The 27951-nt window shown below is 29.4% G+C and overlaps 1 protein-coding gene across 3 annotated transcripts in view; it reads left to right on the top strand.

Annotated features, from left to right (window-relative positions):
* The window catches only part of LOC126735315 (uncharacterized), a 33019-nt gene extending 6514 nt beyond the window's left edge, over positions 1 to 26505 (top strand). For all 3 annotated transcript variants that reach the window (XM_050439268.1, XM_050439269.1, XM_050439270.1), the window contains 8 exons: positions 2605 to 2821; positions 2881 to 3312; positions 9794 to 11293; positions 14019 to 14251; positions 19065 to 19851; positions 19911 to 20142; positions 23522 to 23665; positions 26028 to 26505. In XM_050439268.1, the coding sequence (XP_050295225.1) occupies positions 2605 to 2821; positions 2881 to 3312; positions 9794 to 11293; positions 14019 to 14251; positions 19065 to 19851; positions 19911 to 20142; positions 23522 to 23665; positions 26028 to 26207 (3725 nt within the window). In that variant the 3' untranslated portion in view covers positions 26208 to 26505. The remainder of the gene's footprint in view (positions 1 to 2604; positions 2822 to 2880; positions 3313 to 9793; positions 11294 to 14018; positions 14252 to 19064; positions 19852 to 19910; positions 20143 to 23521; positions 23666 to 26027) is intronic.
* The last annotated feature ends 1446 nt before the right edge of the window (positions 26506 to 27951 follow it).

The raw sequence follows: 27951 nt of genomic DNA, 5'->3' as shown, positions 1-27951 counted from the left end.
GAGGTACTGGAAGAGGGACAACAGCATCAACTTCATCTTTTTTGATAGTTTTGGAGGCAAGAAAGTCAGATTCACGAAAGACATTTGTCACTGGCTAAGATTACTTATGTCAGTGGAATCAACAATGCGATCGAGCGGCGTTGCGATGTTGTTAACTTTTTCTCTAATATACGTGATCTACATTCATTTAACCTTGAATGTTGACTTCTTTATAGGGTATCCTATAATATTTTATGAGAAAAAAATGGTTCATATTTTATTAAAGAGGAATAGTATTGTTTTGCCACTGTCAAAATAAGTAACAAATTTTTATGATATTATAAAGTATGTCATTTTAACATAAGCATTTGGCATCCTTGCATCAGAGATGTTGCAAGCAAGCAAACTGCCCATAGATCCACGGCAGTGCCAGTTCTAGCCTTTCAATGTGCAAAGACTAATACTATCTTTGGCCAGCTAGTCAGCAATTTAATTTCCTATGATGCCTGTACGAACCTAAAGCCAAAAAGGGTTATGCTCTATATGACTGTCACGACCATATCTTGAATTGTAGCACAGAGCTAACAAAATTGTTCTTGTCATTGTATTGCAGTATAAAATTAAATGCTTCTCTAAACGCAAAGGTTTTACTTGAAAATATGCTGAAATGCTATATTTAATTTAAATTAGCATTTTATATTTAAAGGAGGACTGTAAAATGCTGCAAGCCTTCATTAATAGTTACTTCTGACTTCAGAATGCCTCTATTATATGTTAAATTATCCATAAAGTCAAGATATTTGATGAAAATTTTTAATAAAGATGCAGTTATATTATATAGTATATATAACTAATGCGTAAAGCTTTATATATTGATGAGATCAACTTTTTGTACTGGAAGCTGATCATAATAAATAGAACCATATTCCAGCACAGAACGTGTGTAGCTTCTATAAAAGACCAAAGCTATCTCTATATCACATCTCCGCCAGGTCTTAGTAATATATCATTAAAAAATTAAGCATTTTTCACGTTTTTAAATAACTTAATTAACGTGTTTCCTTCATTTAAACTAAGATTATTCATATAAGTATTTCACTTGGTTGAATTAAGGTATTCTAATATCTATGTTGGAATAAATGTATGCAATGTCTTATAGTGTATATGTACACTTTGTACTTGTGATTAATAGCGTACTAACTTATTAATATCGTGTTACCCTAACACATAATGGATTATCTCGGGGTATAAGTGGACCGGTTAAACAACGAATTCCTTATCGCAGTATTATTTACTATTTATATTGAGTACCGGTATGGACGACTGTTACCAGCGGTTTAAAAACAATTTTGGTTTTTAATGTAGTATTGGTTGTAACTTTTTATACTTAAATAATTTGTTTTAATATTATTATTATTTATTAGTGTAACCTAATATTTATTATGATTTAATAAGGTAAAAGAGAAGTAGAATTATGAGTTAAAAAAGGATTATAAATTGAAGGAAATGTACAAAACCCAAATATAGTGCCAAAAAAATAGGTTAAGAGGATTATGTACCTTAAAGGTGATAATTTGCCTGATTGGACAAATAAATACTTTGGTGGTCTATACTTGCATTCTATTCCTTTTGGAATTTTAGTTTATTCTAACTAAAGATCTCAAAGTAGCACTGACCTCAATCGCAAAATCAGAATCAATAACGAAGGAATAATCCATGCGACTCATAGACTTACTACAGGCTCAGACAATTCATATTTCCATCTTGCCATTATATTGTATTATGAATTTCACATCATCAACCCCCGATTTATACATGGCAAAATTCTCTATAGGATGACTATAATCCATATATTGTCGTCCAGCCACAGCATTTGAAAAAAAAACTCATTACACAAGAAAAATTAGAACGTGACATACAAACTATTTAATCAATATCTAATCTATCAATACTAAAACGATTAACCGTCTATCGTATGTGTTGACTCCGCCACGATACTTACCGTAACTACAAATATTTCCAGTAAAAAAAACCGTCTGGATTAAATAGGAGATTACTAATTCAATTAAAATTCAATTTTCCAAAGTTTTTACTCAATTTTTTGGTATATAAGATATTATAAAAACTTACTCGAATGTCAGGAAAAATGTATTTTCATTTTATGGGAAATATTTTTGTTATTTCCAAATATTTGGATGAAATAAAAAATATCAGTAAAATGTCTCGTTGGCATTGAAAAAAATTCTTGAAGAATATATTTCCAGAAAAAAATCCCTTGGAATGAATCTACCGTTTAGGGGGTTTAATGGGTTTTAATAACGTGAAAATTCATTTTTCCAGGTACTTAAATTAATTTCCTATTAATTAAATATTCTTAGGATACAAGTTTAAGCGTCAAAAAGAATCCTAACCTATAACTCTTTCTTTCGAAAGTGTCACGTTATTCCATTGACAGAAGAAAACAATGACATTCTCTACACTAAACCCATTGTTGGCACATCTAAATACGTTATAATAAATCGTGGGTGCCAAACTCGATAGCAGAATGCTCAAATCATGCGGACTCCGAAATAAAAAAGATAGCATAAATGTATCCTTAAGGAGCCTCTTTCTTCCCCATTATAGGTCCTGAAACAGACACATATAAGGCCCGACTGAAACAACGGGATAAAAGAAGAGAAAAAGACAAAAATGTGACCCTGCGCAAAAAGTACAATTTGTTCTTCCACAAGCACCACGCCCCGACCCCGAAACCACTCGAGGAAGACGAAATCTCCAAGAGTTTACCACTGATGACCCGGGCGCATATCATGGAGGTCGAACCTCAAAAGGTTCACAGAAGGTACTTCTAATATTAATAATAATAACAATATTACTGATGATATAAATGAATATTTCCAGAACAAACAGTGAGTCCTCAAAACTGAAAACGGCGGGTGCTTATTTGCACGTGAAAGGAAAAAGGAAAGCACCACAGCCTCCATCGGGAGGCATCAACGGTCAGAAGGTTCCTCAAGATGTCACCAACAGCCTCAAAAAGAAGAAACGGGCTGCTCCAGGTCCTCCAGAGAAGCCAGAAAACGAGATTTTAGCGAACGATTATCTTAAGTTGGACCATGGGGTGCTTAAGCCAGTTAAAGAGGATAATAGACCAAAGAGTCCTGCTGTGCCCGCTCAAGAAAACTTGCCCAGTATGAGTTTTAATGCGCTGAGTCCCTCTTCTTCCAGGACGAGTTGCTTGGAAGCTCCTGTGTCGCCAAGGCCGTGGTACAAGAGGAATTCCACTTCTAAGGAGATGTTGGCTAAGAAGGAGAGACACGACGATGTTGAAAGGTAGGAGATGATTGTGTGTTAGTTTAACTACGTGAAAGAAAATTGCACGTGGTGCTGACTTCTTGGAAACATAAATTAATGTTGGTATAAAAATTCAACTGAACTGCCTGGAAAAATGTTCAAACTTTAATTGTGGATTAAAAGCTTTTTTCGACTGCCTGGATTTTTTGTAAAATCTTTGGAGAATGTATTTGACTTTTCAAGAGAAAAAAAACACTCCAGGTTGCAGGAAACAAAACTTTCTTAAGTTTGTTGGCATTTTCAGAAAAAAATCATTAAAAAGATCATCTGGATAATTTTGAGATTATTTTATGCAACTGCCTGGGAAAAAGTAAATTTTTTGGAAAATAAACTAATATTTTCAAAAAGAAACTGCCTGAGAAAAAACTTAATTTTTTCAATTTTTGGCAAATAATTCCAGACAAAAGAAACACATGAAATAAAACTGTCTGGATAAAATGAAAAAGGGTTTTTATTATTAGGGAAAAACTTTACTGTCTGGAATAAATACTTTAATATTCTAGTACTTTGAAAAATATTCCTGATATTTCCGAGGAAAAGAATATCGAGATTATCTGTCTGACGAGAAAGAAAAAAAAATCAACTGCATGGCAAATTTTTTTTTTTTTTTAATAAACTAAAACTATCTGGAAAAGATAAAAAAAGAGTTTTTACTATAAAAAACTATTTCAACTGCCTGTAAGTCTGGACTAAAGACTTTAATGGATTTGGAAAAAAGACTTCATTCAACTGCCAGGAAAAAAACTAAAATTTTGTTAAAAAGTAAAACTGTATTGATTGTCTTGATAAAATAAAAAAAAGTGAGTTCCAATAAGTTAGAAAAAAGTTATAACAACTTCCTGGAAAAGCATAAATATTTTTAAACTTCTAGAAAATATTGTTGATATTTCCAAAAAAAAAAACCTCATGAACATCTGGAAAATTAAATCAAATTGTTAGTGCAATATTTTTTTAATAAAACTGTTTGGATTATCTGGATTAAAACAAAAAATGGATATCACTGCTTGAAAAAATTGGTTATTTACCTTAACTCCTTGGAATAAATTTAAAAAAATTTAATTTTTAGAAAATCTTTTTGACATTTTCTAAAAAAAAAAACAATGAAGTTTCCTATAAGCTTTAAAAATCAACTGCCTGGAAAATTCTAATTTTTTTTAGAAATTGAAGTTATCTGGATATTCTGAATCAGATAAAAAATGGAGTGGATTATCTCAAGAGAATTTAACAAATATTTCAACTGCTTGAAAAGATTATGTAATTCTGAAATAAGTTACTGTATTCAACTGTCTGGAAGAAACCAAAATTTTATTGGAAAATAAAACTGTCTAGTGTGACTAGATTTGAAATTTAAAAAAATTGGCTTCAATGCGTTAACAAAATAATAAAAATCTTTTTCAATTGTCTGAACAAATTTCTTGAAAAAATCAAACTGTCTGGATAAAAAATATATATGGAAATCTGAAATAATGACTTTAATATACGAGTTTCTGAAATATATTTTATTTTATATGAACTTTTTGATTTGGAATAAAGACTTCAACATTCAACTGCCAGGAAAAAAAACTTAAATTTTGTTAGAAAATAAAACTGTACTGATAAGAAAGAAATGGGTTTCAACGCGTTAGAAAAAAATTAATACAACTGCCTGGAAGAGCATAAATATTTTTAAACTTCCAGAAAATATTGTTGATATTTCCAGAAAAAAAACCTCATGAATATCTGGAAAATTAAATCAAATTATTAGTGCAATATTTTCTTTAAATGAAACTGTCTGGATTATCTGGATTAAAACAAAAAAATGGATATCACTGCTTGAAAAAATTGGTTAATTACTTGTTTCTTATAAGATTTAAAAATCAACTGCCTGGAAAATTCTAATTTTTTTAGAAATTGAAGTCATCTGGATATTCTGGATTAGTTGAAAAATGGAATGGACTATCTCAAGGAAATTTTACACATTTTTCAACTGGTTGAAAAGATTATGTAATTCTGAAATAAGCTGTATTCAATTATTTTTTTATTGGAAAATAAAATTGTCTAGTGTGATTGGATTTCAAATTAAAAAAAAATAGGTTAAAACAATAATAAAAAACTTTTTCAATTGTCTGGATAATTTTCTTGAAAAATCAAACTGTCTGGATTAAAATAAAAAATGGATTTTACTACTTGAAAAAATAAACTATTTTAAGTGCTTGTAATAAGTGTGAAAAATTTCAGTTTTTGGTCTCAGTACAAAAACTTTGAGCTAATTTTAGACTTAGAGCCATATAACTAGATCATGAAGATCTATGAAGCATTACTTCTTTAATATAATGCAATTTATTTCATGTTTTTTTGATTATGTAAATGCTGCAATATTTGATTTTTAAAGAAAGAAAGTTAGCTAAAGACCAATTTGGACTGGAATACCTATATCTGGAGAACTTTTATTTAGATAATTTTTTATCTTTAACATAATTTATAGGACATAAGTCATTAAATAAAATACAAGTTATTCCATAATTTTTACTTAAATAGTTTTTGCTTTTTAGGACCAGGAGTTGCTCTAGATACCCCTATATACTTAATTGACTTTTCAACTAGACAAGGTTGCAAGAAAATTGCCGAAACTGGAAAATTCTCTTAAGCCTAAATTTTCATCTTACATAAAATTAGTAGCCTATTATTTTCTTAATCATCTACAATTTGTTTTGCTCATCTACGTGTATTGGTTTTTGAGAAAATGAGTTTCTTAGGATCAGGAGTTGCTCTGGGAACCCCTATATATTTTATTCAATTTTTCATTTATAAAGGTCTGTCTGAAATATCTGTAATTAAAATAAAAAATTGATTTTAATGAAAAAATTAACTAATTTAAGTACTGCCTAAAATAATTTTGAAACTTTATTTTTTTTGCAACATATTTTTGATTTCCAAGAAAAAAAATCTTTTGGATTATCTAGAAGACTTAACTTAGTCAACTGCCTGGAAGAGCTTACAATATTTTATTAAATACTATTGATATTTAAAAAAACAAACCATCGAGATTATCTAGAATACTTCAACTGTCTGAATATATTTTTTTAAATATTAAAATACAAACAAGTGGGTTTCAAATCTTTACCAACTGAACCTGATATAAAGTAACCCAATAAAGAGAAAAAAAAAAACAATAACAATTTGCCAATCCTACACCAATCAAGTTATTTTACTACTTAAGCTTGATCTAAGTGTATTACTCATCCGGTCAAGGTCAGTTTTAAATTAATGATGCAAATTCGCATGAAAATCGTAATGAATGAAAATTTTAGAAAAAAATCGTTTTTTAAACTGTACCTAATTTAATTGCAAAAATTCAAGCTCTACTTCTTCTTTTTTCTTATGCACAAAATAGGTCTTAGATGATTATATTTATTAATTATTGATTTTCAGTAAAAAAGGGCATTTTTCTTCATTTTCCTGATTGATGATCTTTCATGATTATTATTAGTTAAGTCAATTTTACTAATTAACTATTTTCAGATAAAAAGTCACTTTCTTCTTCTCCTTTTTCCTCTTCGTCCAAGTCTTTAAAATGATTATCCTTAATGAGTCGTTTTTTAGCTCTCCCAGGTATCTGAAATGATAATTATCTTCAGTTAAAAAAATAACTTTCTCCATTTTCCAGGCACTTGAAATCATGATATTCTCATTTAAATTCATTCCTTATGATTGCTTGTAGAATCAAAAGTATGAAACACCAAGAACTGATTTTTTTTCGCATATAAACTTTGGCCCTTCGACTAACCACACCTGATAAGTTGTGAGAATATGTATTAATTATTCTCAGTTAAAATTTCCTTCGTAAAGAAGTTTTCCTTCTTTCAGGAATTTAAATTATGAATACCGTCAGTTAAAGTAATTTTTACTTCTTTCAGGTAATTTAAATGATCATTATCTTGTGATGGAAATTTTTTAAATAAAAAATATTCTTAGTTCAACTTGTCCTTCATCTCTTTAAGGCCTTTAAAATAAAAATTTTCTTCAGTTTAAGTTGTTTCATTCAACCTTTCCAGGACTAAAAAATCGTTTTTTACTTCTTCCAGTTTTTCTCAGTAAAAAATTCTTGTTCTTTTTTTCTTCTTCTTCGTCTTCTTCCTGTTTTCTAGCACTTCTTCTTCTTCTTAGTCTTTTAACTCTTCTTCCAGGAACTTGATTATGATTCTCCACAGTTTAAACTTTTTCTAGGCAGTTGAAAATTGTTAAAACCCTCAGTTTCATTTTTTTTTGTAACTTCTTTAGTACTTAAAATCATACTAAATAGTCATTTTTTGCTTTTTCTAGAAACCTTAAGTGATAATTATGTTCACTTAAAAAATCACATTCTCCCTCTTCCTCTTCTTTCTCCCCTTCTCTTTCTATTTTTTCTTCTTCTCTTACTCTTTTCCTACTATTCTTTTCCCTACTCTTGTTTCAAGCACTTTAAATCTTCAGGCTAAGTTTTTTTACTTCTCCAGGACTTAAAATCATATTAAAATGTCGTTTTTTACTTCTTTGAGGAATCCTAAATAATGGTGACCTTTATTTAAAAACTCACGGTTTCTTCTTATTCTGTTCTTCTTCTTCTTATTTGCTTACTCTTCCTCTAAACACTTGAAATCCTGAGTTTAAGTTTTTTTTTACGTCTTCATGACTTGAAATCATATTAAAGAGTCGTTTTTTATTTCTTCCAGGAACTTTAAATGATGAGTATCCTCTTTTTCCTATTCTCCTTCTTCTTCTTTTCCTTCTACTTATTCTTTTTGTTCCTTTTTCCTTACTCATCTTCTTTTTACTCTTTTTCTTCCAGGCCCTTGAACCTTTAAAAAAAGTCATTATTACCTTCTTCCAGGAACTTGTAATCGATGTGAATAAAACAAATAAAGTTTCGAGAACAAAATATTTTAATAAATAAAGAAATACTACAACGAGCGCTTAGAGACCGACGGATAATAATACCGCAAATCGACTGACTAAACCTTCCAAAAACCCGGCCAAGAAGACGTGATGCCACATTCCTTTTCTAGGTGGTTTATGATAGGGTGCATCGTTATCTTATCGGTTCTCTAAAGACCCCTTTGTAATCTGTTTGGGCTTGTTTGCTTTTCCCAGGGCCCTGGATGGCCATTAGGTAGGATTAAAAACAGACTGGAACCATCTGTGTAATGGGTTACAAACTTATAATGATGATTACCATTAGTTAAAATTCATTTTTACTTCTTCCAGGTATGATTATCCTCAGCTTAATTTGCTTCTTCCAGGCACTTGAAATGATAAATATCTTCTTCTTCTCTTTTTTTTCCCTTTATCTTCCTGTTCTTCTTTCTTTTTTCTTACTGTTCTTATTCTTCTTCCAAGCACTTAAAATATTTAGTATAAGTAATTACTCCCGTTTCCCAGACCTTTGAAATGATGAATACCTTCAGTTAAAACTCACATTCTTTTTTCTTTTTTCAAGCACTTAAAATGATAATTATTCTCAGTTAGATCACATTCTCTCTCATCTTCTTTTTTTTCCTTCTTCTTTTCTTTTTCAGGCCCTTAAAATCCTTAGATTTAGTATTTTAATTTACTTTTTCAGGACTTTATTTCATACAAAAATATTAAATTCCAAGTATTTTAGTTCAAAAATCACACTCTCCCTTTTCTTCGTCTTCTTCTTCTTTTTTTCTTCTTCTTACTTTTCTTCTTGCTCTTCTTCCAGCCACTTGAAATTTTCAGTTTAAGTATGGTTTTTTACTTCTCCGGGTCTTGAAATCATATTAGAAAGTGGCCTTTTCTTCTTCCAGGAACCTTAATTAATGATTATCTTCATTTAAAAACTCCCATTTTTCTTCTTCTTATTCTTCCTCTTTTTCCAGGCACATGAAATGATGAATATCTTCAGTTAAAAGTCGCATTCTTCTTCTCCTTTTTCTACTTCTTCCTCTTTTCTTACTCTTCTTCCTGGCACTTGAACTCCACAGTTAAAATATTTTTTTTCATTTACTTCTTCAGGACTTAAAAACAAGTCGTCTTTTACTTCTTTGAGAAACCCTAAATGATGATTACCTGCAGTTAAAAAGTCATATTCTTCTTCTTACTCTTGTTCCAGGCACTTGAAATTCTCAGTTTAAGTTCTTTTAACGTTTTCTTAAACTCACATTAAAAAGTCTTTTTTTACTTCTAGGCTTTTAAAATGAAAATTATCATCAATTAAAGTATTTTTTTACTCTTTCCAGACGCTTGAAAGAATTATCCTTACTGATGATGATGTTTATCCTGACATATGTTGTAATTTTTTCTCTGCAATTCATCATGCTCCTCAACCTTTTCAAGAGTATTTTTTTAGACCACTGAACCATCATTGTATTTCTTTGAGACAATTAAAGTAATTTCTTCCAGACAGTTAAATAATTTGTCTGCGACTAAAATCTTTTGCTCCAAGCACTTCACTTATCTGTAATAAATCAATTTATTCCAGATTGCCAGAAGTGTCTTTTATGCGAAACTCCTCCCAAGACATCAACGCAGAAGAACCTCCTGTACCCCCAACCACCACCGATAAGAAACAAAACGACAATAAGCGCAAAAGCGGCATGTCCTTCCTAACTAACATCAGTGAACTGGATCGGGAAGCGTCGGAAATCATCAAAAACAAACAAGAATACGAACGAACAACCGGGATCAAACAGACCGAACTGATCCCGGATATTCCCGAATTCATGAAACCCAAGTCGAACTCCTCCAGTTCGAACGAGAACAGTTTGGCATCACCGAAAAGACGTACCGCCAAAGACCTTATTGCCAAATTTAATGCCATCACCAATGCCACTAAAGTGACAGTTTTCGGTGGTTCCCAGAGGGATCAGCGGTACTTTGGTAAGCAAACCAGTTTGGACGAGGCGAGACAGAGACAAGAACAACTGCTGGAAAGCCACAAGAAGAGGATAGAGGACATCGATAAGAAGAAGGAGGACAGATTCGCGTCGCCATTAATGAAATCGGAAAGTGCTAAAACGGTGAAAGTTGCCGAGCCAACCCCCAAGATGGAAAGGAAGAACTGGAAATGCCCCAAGTGTCACTTGGAGAACGACTATTGGAGGATCATCTGTCACGTTTGCTCAACTATTAAACCATACTTTGATGACATTATGTTGACCCCAGAGGCGAATAAACCTCCTGCAAGTCCTCTGGAGGTACGTAAGGACAATAACGCATTTGAACGCTCAAAAACCCAAATTGGCTTCTCTGCTTTGGCCAACTACAAAGTGCAAAACAAAGTAGACGATTGCAGTAAGAAAGAAGAACGAGAGCGACTGAAAAAGATGCTGATCGAAATGAAGAACTCCTTGCCGAAAAGAAAAACCGACTTGCTAATGAAGCAGAACAGCAGGACAAGCATCATCATGGAGAACCCTGAGGATGTCACCAAAAAGGAGAAAACCCAGGAGGAGAAAGTGGCGGAGATACTCATCGGTACCACTAGGACCGTGTACGAGAACATAAAAGTGCGTAAAGGTGCCGAAGCGGTGAAACCGGTCAAAGTGTCCTCCGGGGCCCAAACTAGTGCCGTAGTTAAAGAGGTGGTACCGGAAAGTAGTTTGAAAAAACTGATAGAAACCCATAAAGCGAGTAGCGGTTATGAACCGATGAAAATCCAAGATTTCGAGAACATTTATTCGGATAAGAATGGTACCAACGCGGCCCGGTTGTACGCGAATTTATCCCAAAACGATGAACTGTCCTTGTTTTTCAACGTGCCCAAGAGTAGCAACGAAACGAATAAAAAACCGAGCGATTTCAATACGGACACAATTGAAATTAATCGACTTTTAAGGCGACTGGAAAGTGCCATAGGAAAAGGGGATTTGACTGAGGCGGCCATTTTTGCTAAGGAACTGGCACAATTGAAGGTTAATTGTTCGGTTATCAGGCAAAAACCTGTAGTGGGGGGTGCTTACGGAATCAATAAGGGATTTCAGTAAGTATACATTCATTTATTAGTTGTTTTGAGCTCTCACTATACAAACAGTATCAATCTTGTCTATATTGAATTAAAACAGGGTCGTATTAAAAAAAAATTAACTGATGATGACCGTTCAAAGCCAGTGCCATCTTGTTTAAGAGGAATTATTTTAAAATAACGATAAAACAATTAAATTTCATAAGACAACGAGTTAGAGAAGGATAGACTTTTTAAGTTATAAGTCTTTTCTTAAGGAGATTAAACATACAAGGTCCGATTAAAAAAAATAAAGTTGATGATGGCCACTGAAGGCTGAAACGTTGTTTTATAACCGAAATGTTACAAAGCAATGTGTTAAAGAAAGACACATTTATGCGAGTGATAATGTGTTAGAGAGAAAACTTTTTTTTCGGGTCGCTTTCAAAAACGTTTGCTGTCAAAGAAAAATTTAATCAACAAATTTTAAATACGGCCCTGAACGTTTTAGTTCTTTTCTGGTTACCTTAGACTTTCGTAAAAAAAAACAAAACCATCTTTATCTCACATACCTTTTTTATCATAAGTTTATCTTCGTCCAACTTACGGGTGCCACTTTTTAACACTACTTTTTAAATACAGTGAGTGTGACAGAGATAGGTAAACTTATGGTGAGCACCATGTATGTGTCAGAGAGAGATCGATATAGGCATTTATTTTCATTGGAACACTATTGTTCTAAAAGACAGTCATATTTTATAACTAGTTTTACGACTATAAATTTCTAAAAAAATTAATAAGAATTACAGGGCCGTATTTACAAAAAGTCTAAACTAAATATTAAAAAAGGTAAAACGTAGAAATTGCCTAAGACAATGTGTTAAAGGACAGACTTATGTTAATAACAATGTGTAAAATAAAGAGGAATATGTTCAAAATAAATTTTTATCTGAGATGTTTGAAGGTGCTTTTTAGAGTTGTAGAAAAATTAAAAAAATAAATAATTAAAATTGCAGGGCTGTATTTAAAAAAAAAACTGATAATGACATTTTAAGTTTAATAATGTCATCTTGTTTAAAAGGAAATGACAGAGTGCCAATATATTAATAAAGATAAAACAAGGCAATATGTTAGAGAAGGACATACTTATCTTAATAATAATGCGTAGAAGAAAAAGGAATATATTCAGAAAAACTAAAATGTATTAGCATTTCCAAATAACCGAATTAAAACGCAGGGCCGTATTTAAAAAAATTTAATTTATCCTCAAAGCCGAATCGTTGAATTTTAAATCTTGTTTAGGAGGAAATCACAAAATCTCAATTATTTTAAAATGTGATAAATATTAAAAAAAAAAATATGAAATTTCAACAAGACAACATGTTAAAGAAAGACAAACTTCTCTGAATAACAAAAGGTGAGAGAAAGAGGTGCATAAGGCATACTTAAGTTCTAAAATAATTAATAAACAATAGAAGTTGATTGAAACGTCGAATTTTAAATTTAATGAAACTTATGAAAATAATAAGAACTTTCACCAGGGCCAATTTTCGTGCTTGAATGCCTATACCCATCTCTCTCTGCCACAAAAATTGTATATAAAACAGAGATGGGTATATATTTTTAGGAAAGTCTAAGGTGATCAGAACAAATATAAAATGATCAGGGCCGTATTTTAAAAAAATTATAAAATTATTCTTGAGATTTTAAATTGGAAAACACGATTTGCTAAAAACTGAATTATTATCAACTTTTTCTTAATACGACCCTGTATGTTTAATTTCCTTGAAAAAGAAACACATAAAAATCTCTATCACTCTCTCTTTTTCTTACACATTGTCACTGACAAAAGTCTATCTTTCTTTAACACCTTGCTTTGTCATATTCCCTTACAGAAACATTTTCTTACGTTTACAAAACAACGTTTCAGCTTTGCGTAGCCATCATCAACGTATTTTTTTAAAATACGGCCCTATACTTTTTTTTCGTCACTTTTAGCATCTTCTAAATAAATGTCAAAAGCATTCAAAATTTTCATATGAATTTTTTAAATAAATCTGTATTTATTTTAAGAGCCCTTCTTTCTCTAACACATTATCAATATAAAAAAATACTAAAATAATGACTTAATGGTCGATATAAATTTACTACTATTAATGAGCATTAAATATAAGTTCAAATATATTCCCTTGATACAATAATACCCTTCAAAATGATGGGTTAGATAAAGAACGACTTATGCCAATAACAATGTGTAAGAATAAGAGGAACTATCTAAACAAAATTGACGTGCTTTTTATTAGCTTTTGACACACGTCAATTTAATATTTCGAGCTTAAATGAACTAAGATTAGCTTTATTTTTCTAAATACGATCCTGTACCATTGATTTTATTTTTTGCGAGTTTTTGGATCTCTTAAGGCAACTGTGTCAATAACATCAAAATTGGAGAACATTTTTGGATATGTCCCTTTTTTTCTTATAGATTGTTATTGCCACAAGTCCGTCTTTCTCTTACACATTGTCGCAATAAAATTTCGTAAAAATAGTGTTTTTCTGGACATTTCGGCGTGAGGTTTTTAATGACAGCTGTCAAGCGCTGTGACCTCATTAGTGGGCCTCTGAGAAGGTTCAGTTCTTATTCATGACACCATTTGTATTTTTGTATTTATATGACGCAATGAACATAACGCATAATTATTCCAGTTTTCCATACTTTTACCACTCAAAACGAAGATTTTTAATTAAAAAAAAATCTTTTTAGAATTGAGATGTATGTAGAAGACAAAGTTTCCCATCGAGGGCCATTTCCAGTGGAAGTAACCGAGAGTCAAACTGTAGCTCAACTGAAAGAGCAAATTTCTAGGGAATTTGAGATTCCCGTGGAAGTACAACGTTGGATCCTAGGGAAGGAACTGGTGACTGATGACAATTCGACCCTAAAAGATCACAAGATCACTCAGGGTTGTCCTGTATTTTTGTATCTAGTTGCACCTGGTAAGTTTGGTAATAGAGATCCCTCTGGATATTTACTTTACTCATATAGTCATTAGACATTCCTGGAATATTTCATTATTGTCCATACGAAGGTTGAAGTGTTTAGTTTATACATTATTGGAATATGCTGAGATATTATCAGTTTAACTTTTTGATTTTTTTCCTTCTATAAAGTGATTGGACGAAATAAAAACAAAACATGTAAGTATTGAAAAAAGTCTTAAATGTATCAAAAAATATAAATTAATTTTCCTTTTTTCTACGAATTAAAGTTTTTTTACAATAAAGTTTTTTTTTGATTTTAAGAAAAATTTAAATTTAATTTATAAGAATTATTTTTCGTTTCATTTTTAATTAATAAACCAGCGATATTTTATTAAAATGTAGGCAAAATAGAATTTTTTAAATAGCGCTGTTCAAAATTAAAATATTAAATTTATTTAATATTGAAATTATCTTTTCTATTTACAATTAAACGGAGTGAAAAAAATTGCAAAATAATAAAACGTGTATAACTTCTAAAGTATTTAAATAGAAGAAAGTTCGCATAAACGAATTGAGGCTTTAAAGAAATTAAAAAAGAAACTTGAATTGAAATTTGTAATAGTTATAATTAATTTATAATTACGAAAATTTTTATTATTAATTAATTTTTAAATAATATTTAATTTAATATAATTAAAATTTATCGGGTAACCGGACATAAAATCAAAAATTAAAAAAAATGTAGATTTTCAAAAATCAAAAATGATATTTTGAAATGATTTTGTTTCTCCTAGATTCTATTACAAAAAGAAAAAAATTAAATATAAAAATGTAAATTAATTAAAAGTGTCTTAAATTAAAAACAAAATACTCACACTTGTTAAATTTGAATGTTTATTAATATAAATATAAAAAAATTAAATGTTTGAATAGAATAAAGTTAACAAAAAAAACTCAATTTTGAAATTTTATTGTTATAATTAATTAAAGTTTAAGAAAAAAATTATATCGATTTCATCAATTAATTTTTGGAAGATAGTTCATAAATCAAAAATATTTAAAATATAAATAAATGTTTTGCTTTAAATTAACGTAAGTGACTCTCTAATTTTATTAAATTTAGGAACTCTTATAACAAAAACGAAATATTCAAACATGTTAAATTTTAATATTAATTAGAATAAGTTAATAAAATTAGATTAAAATTAATTTATATTTATGAATATGATTCTTTAATTGTAATACGTCTTATTGTCTTATTAATTATTTCTTAAAAGATGTTAAATAAAATTTTGAAATGTTTTATTTTTATAGTTAATTGATTTTAACAATAATTTTTATTTAGTATAAATAGCTACATACAAAAAATAAATAACTAATTAAAAATCAATAAAAATAAAAATACATACAACAATAACAATAATTTACCATACATTGTACCAAGTGTTTTATTATTATAATAATATAATTTTTCATTCATTATATATTTCGTTAATTAATTTGTTGTCTTACGTAATAATTTTTAATAAAAAAGACAACAAAATTAATTTAATTAAATTTAAATATAAGTGTTTTGTAATTAATTAAATAAAAACATTTAAATACAATGAATTTAACGAAAATAAAATTACAATATCAATATCAAAATGCTTTATTGTCAGAAAATTTACATTTTATCGACAAAGCTAAAGGAAAAAAATACAAATATAAACAAATAAACATAAAAAAAAAACTATACAACACAAAATAACAAAACATAACATTACATAAACAAACTATACATAACAAAACAAAAATACTGTACAAATTATCAAATTGTACAATTTGGTCGAAATACATAAATAAAATAATTTTTATATACAAATATACACACAATTATATGTATAAAATTGTCAAAAACCTTAGTCTCAAAAAAAAACATACAATAAAATAAAACATACAATAAAAAGCAGGCAAACATTTTGCAAATAATAGGTAGCTAATAACGCCAGTGTGTGTGCTTTAAAAGGAAATATTAAAAAAGTCTTATACTGTATATAGGGCTTTTTGCAGTAGTAAAGATTTTAGGGCATTGCGAAAACAACTAAAAGAAGTCATCGATTTTATTACGGAAGGCAGATGGTTGTGCATTTTTATTGCTGCATAAAGTATAGAGTTCTTTACTAATTCCGACCGTGGAATTGGCAGATGAAGATTATGATCAACGTTCCTTAGTGAATAGCTGTGGGATGGTCTTTCTGGAATCTGCGACACATGTTTGCGGATAAGGCAGATAGATTCAAATATAAATAACGAGGGAAGAGTAAGGATCTTATATTTTATAAAATTTACTTGGCAGTGAGCTCTACTATCAAGTCCTAATAAGTAGCGAAGCGCTTTCTTTTGAAGTTTAAATATACGCTCAAATTGGGTCTTGCAGCATGTACCCCAGAATGGAAGGGCGTAATGAAGATGTGACTCAAAAAGAGCATAATAAACTGTTTTGGCCGTGAAAAAGCCTAATTCTCTTGAGATTGATCTTATGGCAAAACATGCCGAACTTAGTTTTTTAGATAACGTATCTATGTGCAAATCCCATTTCAAAGAGCCATCAAGGCCCAAGAACTTGACAGACTCAACAACTTTCAAACTGGTATTGTTTAGAATAAATGGAGGAATGGTCGTTTTATATGAAAAGACTTTAGTTTTTGAGAGATTTAGGCATAAAAGATTGGAATCGCACCACGAATGAAGACCAAGTCGTTGGAAATTGTTGTATGTAGTGCCATTGCATTCGGATTGCTCCAAGTGAAGCTAGTATCATCTGCTGATGATACTAGCTTCAAGACAAGAGAAAAGACAGATTTTTCCGCTTATGTTTAGGCTGGCCAGGTCGTTTATAAACAGCAGAAAGAGCATAGGACCCAAATCGGAACCTTGAGGTACCCCACATTCAATTGGTTTACAAGAAGATCTTGACGTATCGACCTTTACAATTTGACTTCTGTTGCACAAATATGACTTAAACCATTGAAGGGATATACCTCTGAATCCATAGTGCTGCAATTTGTTAATTAAAATAATGTGGTTTACGCAATCGAAAGCCTTTGAAAAGTCACAGAAAATTTTTGCTGTTAAGTAATTTTTGTTGATATTTGAATAAACGCTTTTAAATAGGAAGAACATAGTATCTATCGTTGGTGCATTTTTTGCTCAGAAATCCAAACTGATAAGGGGTTAAGATATTATATTTAAACAAAAATGACAAAAACCTTTTTTTACACTCAATTAACAAAAGTTTAAAAAAATTATTTTGTTGTTATAATTAATTTTGATATTTTTTATATAAATTTTTAAATAACTTTTAGTTAAAATTAAGCGCGTTCAAATTAATTAAATAAATATTTATGTATTTAAGAAGTGAAAATTTAACAAACAAAAAAATAACTGTCACAGGATTTTTTTTTAATTAAAATTAAGCGAGTAAAAGGAAATTCAAAATTAATAAAAAGTTTAATAATCAAAATTTTACTTTTTAAAGAGATTAAAATTACGTATTAAAACGTAAAAATTAAACTGAAGAACTCTTAAATTAAAAACAATATATTAAAATTTGTTAAATTAAATAAATTGTTAAATCAAATAATTTTAATAGAAAAAAACAACGAAAAATTAAAATTTGATGAAGAAATATTTTATAATTCATGAATTTTTAGTATATTTATTTTACAATTAATTAATATTTAAAAGACTTTAATTAAATTTTTTTTAAGTAATCTAGTGAAGAAAATTCAAAAATAAAAAACATAAACTTAAAAAATAAAAATTAATTTTTAAATTAAAGTAGATATATTGAAATTTGTCAAATTTTATTAACAACTAAATGAGTATAAAAAAATCATTTGAATTTAAGTATTTATTAATATAATTGATATTTAATTAGAAATATGGTGATTTTTTATTTACTTTTTATTATTAATTAACTTACATAAGAAATTCAGCTTAAAAAAATTATTGTGTAAAAAAATAAGTTTTGAAATATTTTAATCTGGAACATAAATATTATAACAAGGGCTTAGAAACTAAATGAAAACAGGAAACCGTTTAAAATAAAATAAAAAAGGGACGGAATAAACCTTCTCCGATAGAGCTTTATGGGATATTCCCATAACATTCCTAGTATGTTTTAATATCATTAAGAAATAATCACACATCTACCAAACCTTATAACTAAAACTTATGCTGGTTAGAAATCATAAAATTATTCTAATAAAACAAACAATGAAATGATCGCATTTAAATCCGGCAATGATAACAAACCCACAATTTTAAAATATCCAATGGCCAAATCATTCATTATAAGTTTCACGTCAAAATAGCGTGGGTACATTTAAAGAGATTTCCCAATGACCACATTAACGAGCCCCAGCGGCCAAAAATAACCTTTTAGTCCAAATAATAACGGAAAAACATAATTTTCACCATATAGTTTCTCATTTCACTCCGATATAGTAACCTTGCTCTTTATCCCGGTTATTTTTAACATTCGAACACGGGAAACGGCCTTTCACTTTTCCTTTTTCACTTTTATTTAGTGCCTTTCACTGGTCCCATATAAAACGACAAACGACACTTTATTTTTGAGCTGATTGATTAAAATTTCCTGTAAATTAGTTCGGGTTTTATTTAAGAAAAAAAAAATTAAAAAACAAACATCGTTAATTTCATTTCGGGAGAGGAAAATTTATGGGAACTAATGATGTCTTTAACCTTTCACATTAAAGGGGAATTAATTACGTCTTTTTGGTTTCGAAATTTATTGCTTTTATACTGTGTTTTCTTTTTACAGAAAAGCGACCTAGAGACCCGAAGATCACCAATAATAACCAACCTTCTACCTCGAAAGCACCCTTAAAAACCGAGGCACCTAAAGTAGTAAACGTTATACCAAAACCGGCAGAGCCTTGCCCTATAAGGGTGGAAAACAAGGAAATCACCTTGACAAACAACCCTTCCTACCAACCACCCCCGTCAGTATCAAAAACAGAAATCAAAGTAGAAATAAGACCTTATTCGGCAAGAAACTCGACCCCCCCAAAAGAAGAAAAGTCCGCTCTAGTCAAAGCAAAATGCACCCAAGTAAAGGTGTTCGAACCTCCCCAAATTGTACTAGAAACCCCCCAAGTAACCAAACCATTAGATGTCCGATTATTATCAGACCCTCCATCCACCTCCAAACTGTACCCAAACCTCCCGAAAGTGACTCCCTCGGAAGACCCGAGTGATTTAAACACCCTAAAACCCCTTAAAGAATGGGAATGTCACTTGTGCACTCTACTCAACCCTGAATCTAGTAATATATGTGCAGTATGCTCCACCGTACGCATCCGCACCTCCCTGAAGAGGTCCAATAAGAAGAAACCCGCGCCCCAACCGCAAACTTACCAGCAGCTGGTCAGTTTGGACAATGCGGATTTGGTAAGTAACGCGGAGGATTTTGAGTGTTTAGTGTGTTACTCGCAGGTGGTCAGGGGTGAGGGTGTTACCCTAAGGGAGTGTCTTCATCAGTTTTGTAAGGAATGTCTCGCCTATACTGTGGAGTTTGCCGAAGATGCTGAGGTTAAGTGTCCCTTCAGGTATAAGGAGTGTTATATATATGAGTTCTTTTTTTTTAATGATTATATGTATTTTTAAGGGATAAAGTGTACTCCTGTAATATTGCCCTGCAGGATAGGGAAATTAAGGCTCTAGTGTCCGCGGGGGTGTACGAGCAGTATCTGGCCAAATCGGTCGCTCAAGCGGAAAATCAAATGGAGAAAACGTTTCATTGTAAAACGCCCGATTGTAAGGGTTGGTGCATTTTTGAGGATAACGTTAACGAGTTCCGGTGTCCGGTTTGTAGGAAAACCAACTGTTTAACTTGTCAGGTAATAATTTAAGCAATGTTACGTGAAGGTGCGGTATGGTATAATGGGGGAATGTTTTGTGTCAATAATAATAATAATAATCTTTATTTAGCCTAAATAGCTAGATACAAAAACAAAAAAATTTCCCAAAAATTAATAAGAATAAAAATACATATAATAGTAATAATAATAATAATAATAATAATAATGTTCATAAATTTAATTTAACAATCAATGTTCATAGGATGATTTTTTTTAATGTTTATATAAGTTTTTTATTTGCCAGTTAAAATTACTAGGTGAAAACATGAGTATTTATATTAATAATAGTAGATTACCTTTTGTTAGTCATGCTTGTAATTTATCTTAGATTTAAGCATGATTTAAAGTCTCTTTTTCAAAGAACTTATAGTTTACCAAATTTCTTTATAATAACCGCCACTTAATAAACGGATCTTACTTCGTGTGATATTCTAGTGATTTCTATTTTTAATTATTGTCATTTTCTTGGCTTTCCATACCTGAAAGTGCGAGAGTAAACAAATAAAGTAACAAGTTTAGTTTAAGGAATATAGGTCCAACCTTAAATATTTAAATCGAAGAACATTTAATGCTATGAACTGTATTTTTCTTTTGAATTTCTCCCAATTTTGGCAGAGTAGTAAGGAAAACAGATGAGTTCAAAAATGTACTCATAAATCAAAAAATATACCCCGAAATAAGCCAATGAAACTAAAGTTGAATGAGGAAACATTTAAATAGAAAATAAAAATTATTAGTTAACCAACAAATATAAATTTTGAGTCTTGAATTGAACTTTGAACAATAATTATTATTATTACTATTTCTATTATTATTATTATAATGTTTTTAAAATTCAATATATAATGAATTTTTAAACGATTTTGGGTTAGGGAGGTTCATAAAATAAATTTTATACTTTAATAAAAAATAACGAAACAATTGAAAGGAGGAGAAGAAGAAGCCATTAAAAAAATATATTATTTATATATATAAGATTTTTTTTTGAAGCTTTAAATAAAAAATAGAAAGTGCGTAGAAAAGTGTGAAAAAACAAAAATTTTCTAAAAATATTTGGGACTTTTTCACAAGTTTTTAATTTAATTTACGCACAATTTGAAAAAAAAATAAAAAGATTTCAAAAGTTTTGAAGTTTTTAAACTAAAATTTAATTAATAAGTAATTGATTATTAAAAATATAGATTATTTAAAAAATAAACAGTTTTTTTATTTTAATCATAGGGAGATCTTTACAATATAAAAACTAAATCTTAACGCGGAAACACTTAAATAGGAAAAAAAATTAAAAGTTGAAGGAAAAAGTGAAAATATTAAATTTGATTTTTTCTTATTAGTTTTTCTGAATTTTTAATTTCTTGTAATTTTCGACAAAGTTTGAAAAAAATAAATATTTAGTTTCAAATCAAAATAGAGTTTTTTTAGATTTTAATATTTTTCAATTTTTGATTAAGTGGATTAAAAAAAAAACTTTAAACATAAAAAGTTATTTAAAACATATACATTTTGATTTTTTTTAAATTATGATAAATCGATTTTAGATTTCTTCGAAATTTATTGAAATTTTTAAAGATTTAAAAGAATAATTAATTTTTAGATTTAAAATTTCAAAAATGTTCTCCTTCCAAAATAAATAAAAACTAAGTTTTAACGCAGTAACGTTTACATAGAAAAAAAAATTGAAGGAAAAGCTGAAGAGGAAAATGTAAAATGTGAAATTTGTTTATTTTTTAAAGAAATTTTTAAAACCTGGAATTTTGACAAACTTTACGAAAAATAAATAGATATAGAAATTTAGTTTTAAAATATAGTTCAATTATATTTTCAAACTTCAAAAATCAACAATTTCTTAAGGATTTTGGATTAAGAAGGTTATTCTAAAGAAAACTTGCATCTTAAACATTTAAATGGAAAAATAACGAAATAATTAAAACTGAAAGAATAAAGTTATTTAAATGTTATAAATTTTGATTTTCTATTTAAAGTAAATTGATAGATGTAAAAAAAGGAAATGTTTAAATATTTTTTAATAAATAGGACTTTATTTTTGTTTGGAATTTTCTCAGTTTTCTCTTTTAAATAAAAAATCAAAATTTATAAGATTTAAATAACTTTATTCTTTCAATTTTAATTATTTCGTTATTTTCCATTTAAATGTTTAGGGTGCAATTTAGAGTATAATTTTAATAAATATAAGCAATTAAAAAAAAAGTCTAAATTCGATTTTTTTTTAATGAAACTAAAATTCATTTAAATATTTTAAATTCATATATTTGAAATACAAGATTTAACAAATATATATGTATATATATTTGTTAAATCTAGACATTCTTAGAATTTTTTTTTTAATTACTTTTTAATTTGGAATTCTTTAAGAAGTTTGACGTTATTTTAATAAAAATAAATAAATTCAAACTCTAATTTTGACACTTTCTGATTTTTTTTTAATTTTTAGAATTTTGGATTTAGGACGTTCTTTTCGAATAAACTAATTAATAGAAAAATAGCGAAAAAATTAAAAATTGAAGAAAATTTTTTTTGCTAATTATAATTATAAATATAGTATAATAAAAAAATGTATTTTCAAGTATTTTATTCGTAATTAGATTTGTTTTTATTTCATTTTTATTTTTTTTAACAGAAATCTGCCTAACTTTTAATTTAAATGAAAATGAAACAAAAAAAAATGAATAAAAACCTAAATATAATTAAAAGGGGTCAAACTAGATTAATAACCAAAAATATTGAATATCTGATTATTTAAATGGATATACATATACATAATTTATTTTATAGTTTAACCTTCACCTAGCATATTTGTTAAATATGACATCTCTTATCTGAAAGAATGTTTACATTTCGGGAACATCCTGTAATACATTCCAGAATTGTCTTTTTTTTTTAGACTAATTTTTCCGATGAAATCACCTATCATGTTCTTGTTATATCACTATTTTAACAAATAATTTATCATTTAATTTTTCTTACAAATACTCATATAACTTTTTTCATACCTATTTAACAAATAAATTACCTCTAAACGTTCGGCTCCAATAACAAATAATAACGTGTCCTCAGAACTTAAAATCCTAATTACTACGAGCAAGGAATTCCCATTGGAACGTTCGCAAATCGTTCCCTGGCCATTGGCCTGGATGTCTTTATGTCATCAGTCTTTTTTTAGATTTAAACGCGAATTGTTCGACTACCTAAAATGTTTTCTTATGTGGATAATAATATAAAATGGGGGCAAAGAAAAACTAATTTTCGAACTAATTCTGGTTGTGATCTTGACCAATTTTTCTAATGACCTTTAAATAGTATAAAGTTTCAGGTTAATTACTATATATTTTTAATATAGGCCATCCATATGGGTGCCAACTGTAAACAGTACCAAGAACGTATGAAGGACGAATCCAGTTTAAATGAAGACGCCAAGAGAACCAAAGATTTTCTTGAGGAAATGGTGGAGAAGGGCGAAGCTATAGCTTGTCCTACTTGCAAGGTATTATATACATGTGAACTATATTAAAGTATAATTCTATAAATTTATTGGTATATATTTAATTTATCCAATTTCCAGTTTCACTCGTCAACTATACATTTTTCGTGTATAAGTTGATCCAGAGAAATTGTAGAATTTCCTATCGCAGTAGCCTCCTTTAGGTCCATAAAGTCCGTTCTTTAATGAGATACAATCAAAAAGAGAATTAAATGGAGTCCTAAGTTTAAAAACCTGGATACATATTTTATTTGAAATCCCTGGAATATTACATCAAATACCTTAAAGAGATCAAAAGAGAAATACCTGAAATGAAATGAATAATTGTTTGGAATGCTTGAATGTAAGGAAAAATGACCCCGAAAGCCTGGAAATATTGAACAATTACGCAAAATATCAGGAGTTAAATTAAAATCTACCTTCAATGTATGAAACTTTTAAAAAGTGTCCTGAATCGTACAAAATGATTTGGAAGAAGTACAAACATTAAAATTAAAAATATTTATTAGGAAGAAATTATATAATTTTTTATTTTATTCCAGGCATTTAGAGTAACTTTTCACGTATAATTCCAGGCATTTTTATCCTTAATTTTTTATTTAAATATTGGTATTGGTACCGAGTCATTTTCCATTACTTTCAGGTATTTTTCATTGCATTACCAGAAATTTCCAGGTAATGTAAATAGTTTTTCAGATAAAAAAGCCTAGAAAACATGATTTTTATTTATTTTTAAAAATTACGTGAAATGCCTGTAATAAAATGAAGGGAAAAGTCATAATAGAAAATGACCCCGAAATGCCTGGAAAACATGAAAAAGTACTTTCCTCGAATCCCTGGAAGATATTTAAAAAGGTGATGTCGATCCTCTGGAATAAAATAAAATTTCACTTCAAATACCTGATGTAAGACTTAAAAATGTATTTTTAATACCTGAAAGGCTTGCGTCAATAAATGGAATAAATTACAGAATAACGTCATATACGTCATATCTCTGGAATAAAATACAAAATTACTTGAAAATGTTTGAAAGTACCTAATCAAACATTATTCCAAGAAGCTGGAAAACCTCCTTAGAGAAACAAAAAAATAACGTGAAAAAATAATCCAAATGCCTGGAATAAAATTTAAGAGCCTGTAAATTTTTTTTTTCTATCCAATTTCCAAAAACCTCAAAAATTGCGTGGAATAAAATCAAAAATGTCATTGAATAAAATAAAATTGGACTGAAATAAAAAATATATCTCAAGTGCCTGGACTAAAGTGAGAAATTACGTCAAAACGCCTGGAATAAAATAAAAAATTACCTAAAATACCCGGCAGAAATGACCTGAAAAACATATTTTAATAATTATCTGAAATTAAATGAAATAGTGAAAAGTAATCAATAAAAAATTGCATCAAATGTCTGAATCAAAATGAAAAAACTGCCTAAAAGCAATGACCGGAGAAGTAAGAGACTCGGTGTCGGGTGCATTGATGTAAAACCACAGTCTAACAGTTGAAATCTATATACTTTGGTAAAACTACGCGTCGTACACCAATACACGATTCGTTCGAAATAAAAGCCCAAAAATATTGACTACACTTATATTAATGAAAAATCAAGCAATTAAAAAAGTATACACGAAATGATGTACTAAAACGTATAATCAACGTAAAAAAACAAAAGAAGAAAACTAATTAAATTTCGCGGCACGGTAAAAAGCCCGTTCACCGATCAAAATCTATCAACGTTAAAAAGGTACTACCACAGATGTAAATAGCTGCGGAGCTATTTACATCTGTGGTACTACTTTTAAAAAATATCGATGCCAAAGCTAAAGCGATCCACATAAAAGCTTCTTTCATGAAACATTTGTTTTGACTACAAACCGCCGATAAAAGCATACTAAGCAAGAATATGTTGTAAGAATATGTTATATCGTTATGTGTATCGCGCGAGGCCCTATAACTATGAAGGATATTCATAATTAAATCTAAACAAAACTAAGAGAAATGCTGTGGCGGCTCTGACACTCGGAAACTTGAGAAATAATTTCAAATTCCTGAAAAGTGAAACTTTTGTTTGCAGGCAATAGTGTGGTGGATAATTTAAGAAATTTAACTGAACGTTCTCTAGGTTATGGTGTTTTTCTATACTGTGTGGAATCATATGAGAAATTTGATGGGTCTCCCAAAAGCCATGCCAATTTTGGCAAATTAATTTAAGACCGCAAAGTGGAAACTGTTTCGCTTTAGGTTAAATAGTCTCTCTCTTGCAACCATTCTATAAAATAAACTGAAAATTGGACAAATTGAACATAACCTCAACTAGTGTTCATGGACTGTCTAATACTTAAACTTTACTTACGTTAAATTTTAGGTGATACTAATGAAAAAATGGGGCTGTGACTGGCTAAGGTGTTCAATGTGCAAAACGGAGATCTGCTGGGTGACGAGGGGGCCGAGATGGGGCCCGGGGGGTAAGGGTGATACTACGGGGGGCTGCCAGTGCGGCGTAAACGGGTTCAAATGTCACCCCAAGTGCAACTATTGCCATTAGTGTTCATCGTCTAATCTTACGCTTATTTTAGTGAAATTTCTTTGTGCCATTATATTATTTCGTTTTTACTTTTGTTATTATATGTTACTTTGTTTCGGTTTTAATAAAATATCGTGTGATAAATAATGGATGCTCGGGCGTACTAACATTTATAAAACATATATTATATTTTATTTTAATTGAATTATTGTTAAATGATATTTTTACAACAGGACGTGTCTTTTAATGGAACTGTTAAAACTGCCTATATTTGTATAGTTGATAGGAATTTCTTAATAAAACGGATTCATAAAACAAATGTTTGTATTAAATAAACTTAATGACATCCTTATTTAATTAAATGAACCGAATAAAAAGTAGCACCGAATTTCTTTAGCTTTGAGTAAGTGCCTCAATAACGCAAGCGTTTGTAATGTACGCTATTTCTGGATATATATATATATGATGTTTCCTGTGCTGGACGTTTAAGATCATTTTCTATTTCTATTCCAAATTTTTTAATTAATGAGTAGCTCATTTCAGGCTGATTTCATTGATTTCTGGTATTTTGAGATATGTTTTATGTCTTCCTCTTCTTTTTGTGTTCGGACTTTCTCCAAGTCATTCTTAATTTTATTTGTTTATGCAACTTTTTCTTTCTGGTGTTTGATGTCAATTTTTGATATCTTTCAAGCGTTTGAAAGGTTTTTAAGTTTATTCTTTTATTGTTTGCGAGGGAATTGACCCAGTTTTTCATGTTTATTAGAGTATTTTGAATTTGTAATTTTATAGCAGGCATTTTAAGTTTCTTTCAGGGCTTTGATGTTGTTTTCGCTGCCTTTTAGAGAATTAAAACAACTCTTGTTTTCCGAGTTTTTCTCACTCATTTTTCATTTTAATCCAGAAAGTTTTAGTTATTTCCAGGCACTTCAATTTATCTTTTATCTTACTTTAGGGTTTTTTTCTCTACATATGCATTATTAAAGTGATTTATTTCATATTGAAATATTTTGAAACGATTTTTAATTTTCTTCCACGTATTTGCAAGTAATATTTTAATGCCTTTCAGCGGAACTGAAATAACTCTTGTTTTTCGGACTTTTTTGAGAATTATTGAACTTGGAAGAGACAATTATTATTCAGAGCGGTGTGGGACACGAGTTTTCAAAGTAACGTGGTCGACCAAAAGTACTTTCATTCCTGGCTACTTTGAGGTAGAAAGATGGTAGTACCATCAATCAATAGAAATAGAATGGAGCTATCTGCATGTATAATTTTTATTTTCATAGAGCAATCCATTGAGTGTGTTCCGGAAAAGCTACTGTAACTCGTGACTACTTTCACGTAGAAACTTTATAGTATTATCAATGTATACATAGAAGAAGGATGCAGCTACAAGGACACGTAATTAATTTTTTTTAAGAGTACCTCATACACAGATTTACAGAATACCAGATGCGAAAGATCGCGGATATAAGCTCCCGATATTCGATGCCCTTGAAAAGGATGGTTTAGACTGGCCGCACCAATGCATTTTTAAGTTTTTTTTTTGTAGGGATAGATGTTCTGCACTATAATTTCGCTGGGATATTATAATGCATCTATAATGTCAAAATTGAAATAGGCTTAAATAAAACAGAATGTAAGGGTTCTTAAGTACATTTTTATTTCATTTAACAGATTTAAGGAACTTATTTAATAAAACATTAAAGATGAAACAAAAATTTTAATTTTCTTTTAGTTCTTATCTGATTTTTTGGCAGAT

This window comes from Anthonomus grandis, chromosome 4 (assembly GCF_022605725.1).
Source record: "Anthonomus grandis grandis chromosome 4, icAntGran1.3, whole genome shotgun sequence".
In the NCBI taxonomy this organism is placed as follows: domain Eukaryota; kingdom Metazoa; phylum Arthropoda; class Insecta; order Coleoptera; family Curculionidae; genus Anthonomus; species Anthonomus grandis.
This window is presented reverse-complemented; position numbering and strand designations above follow the sequence as displayed.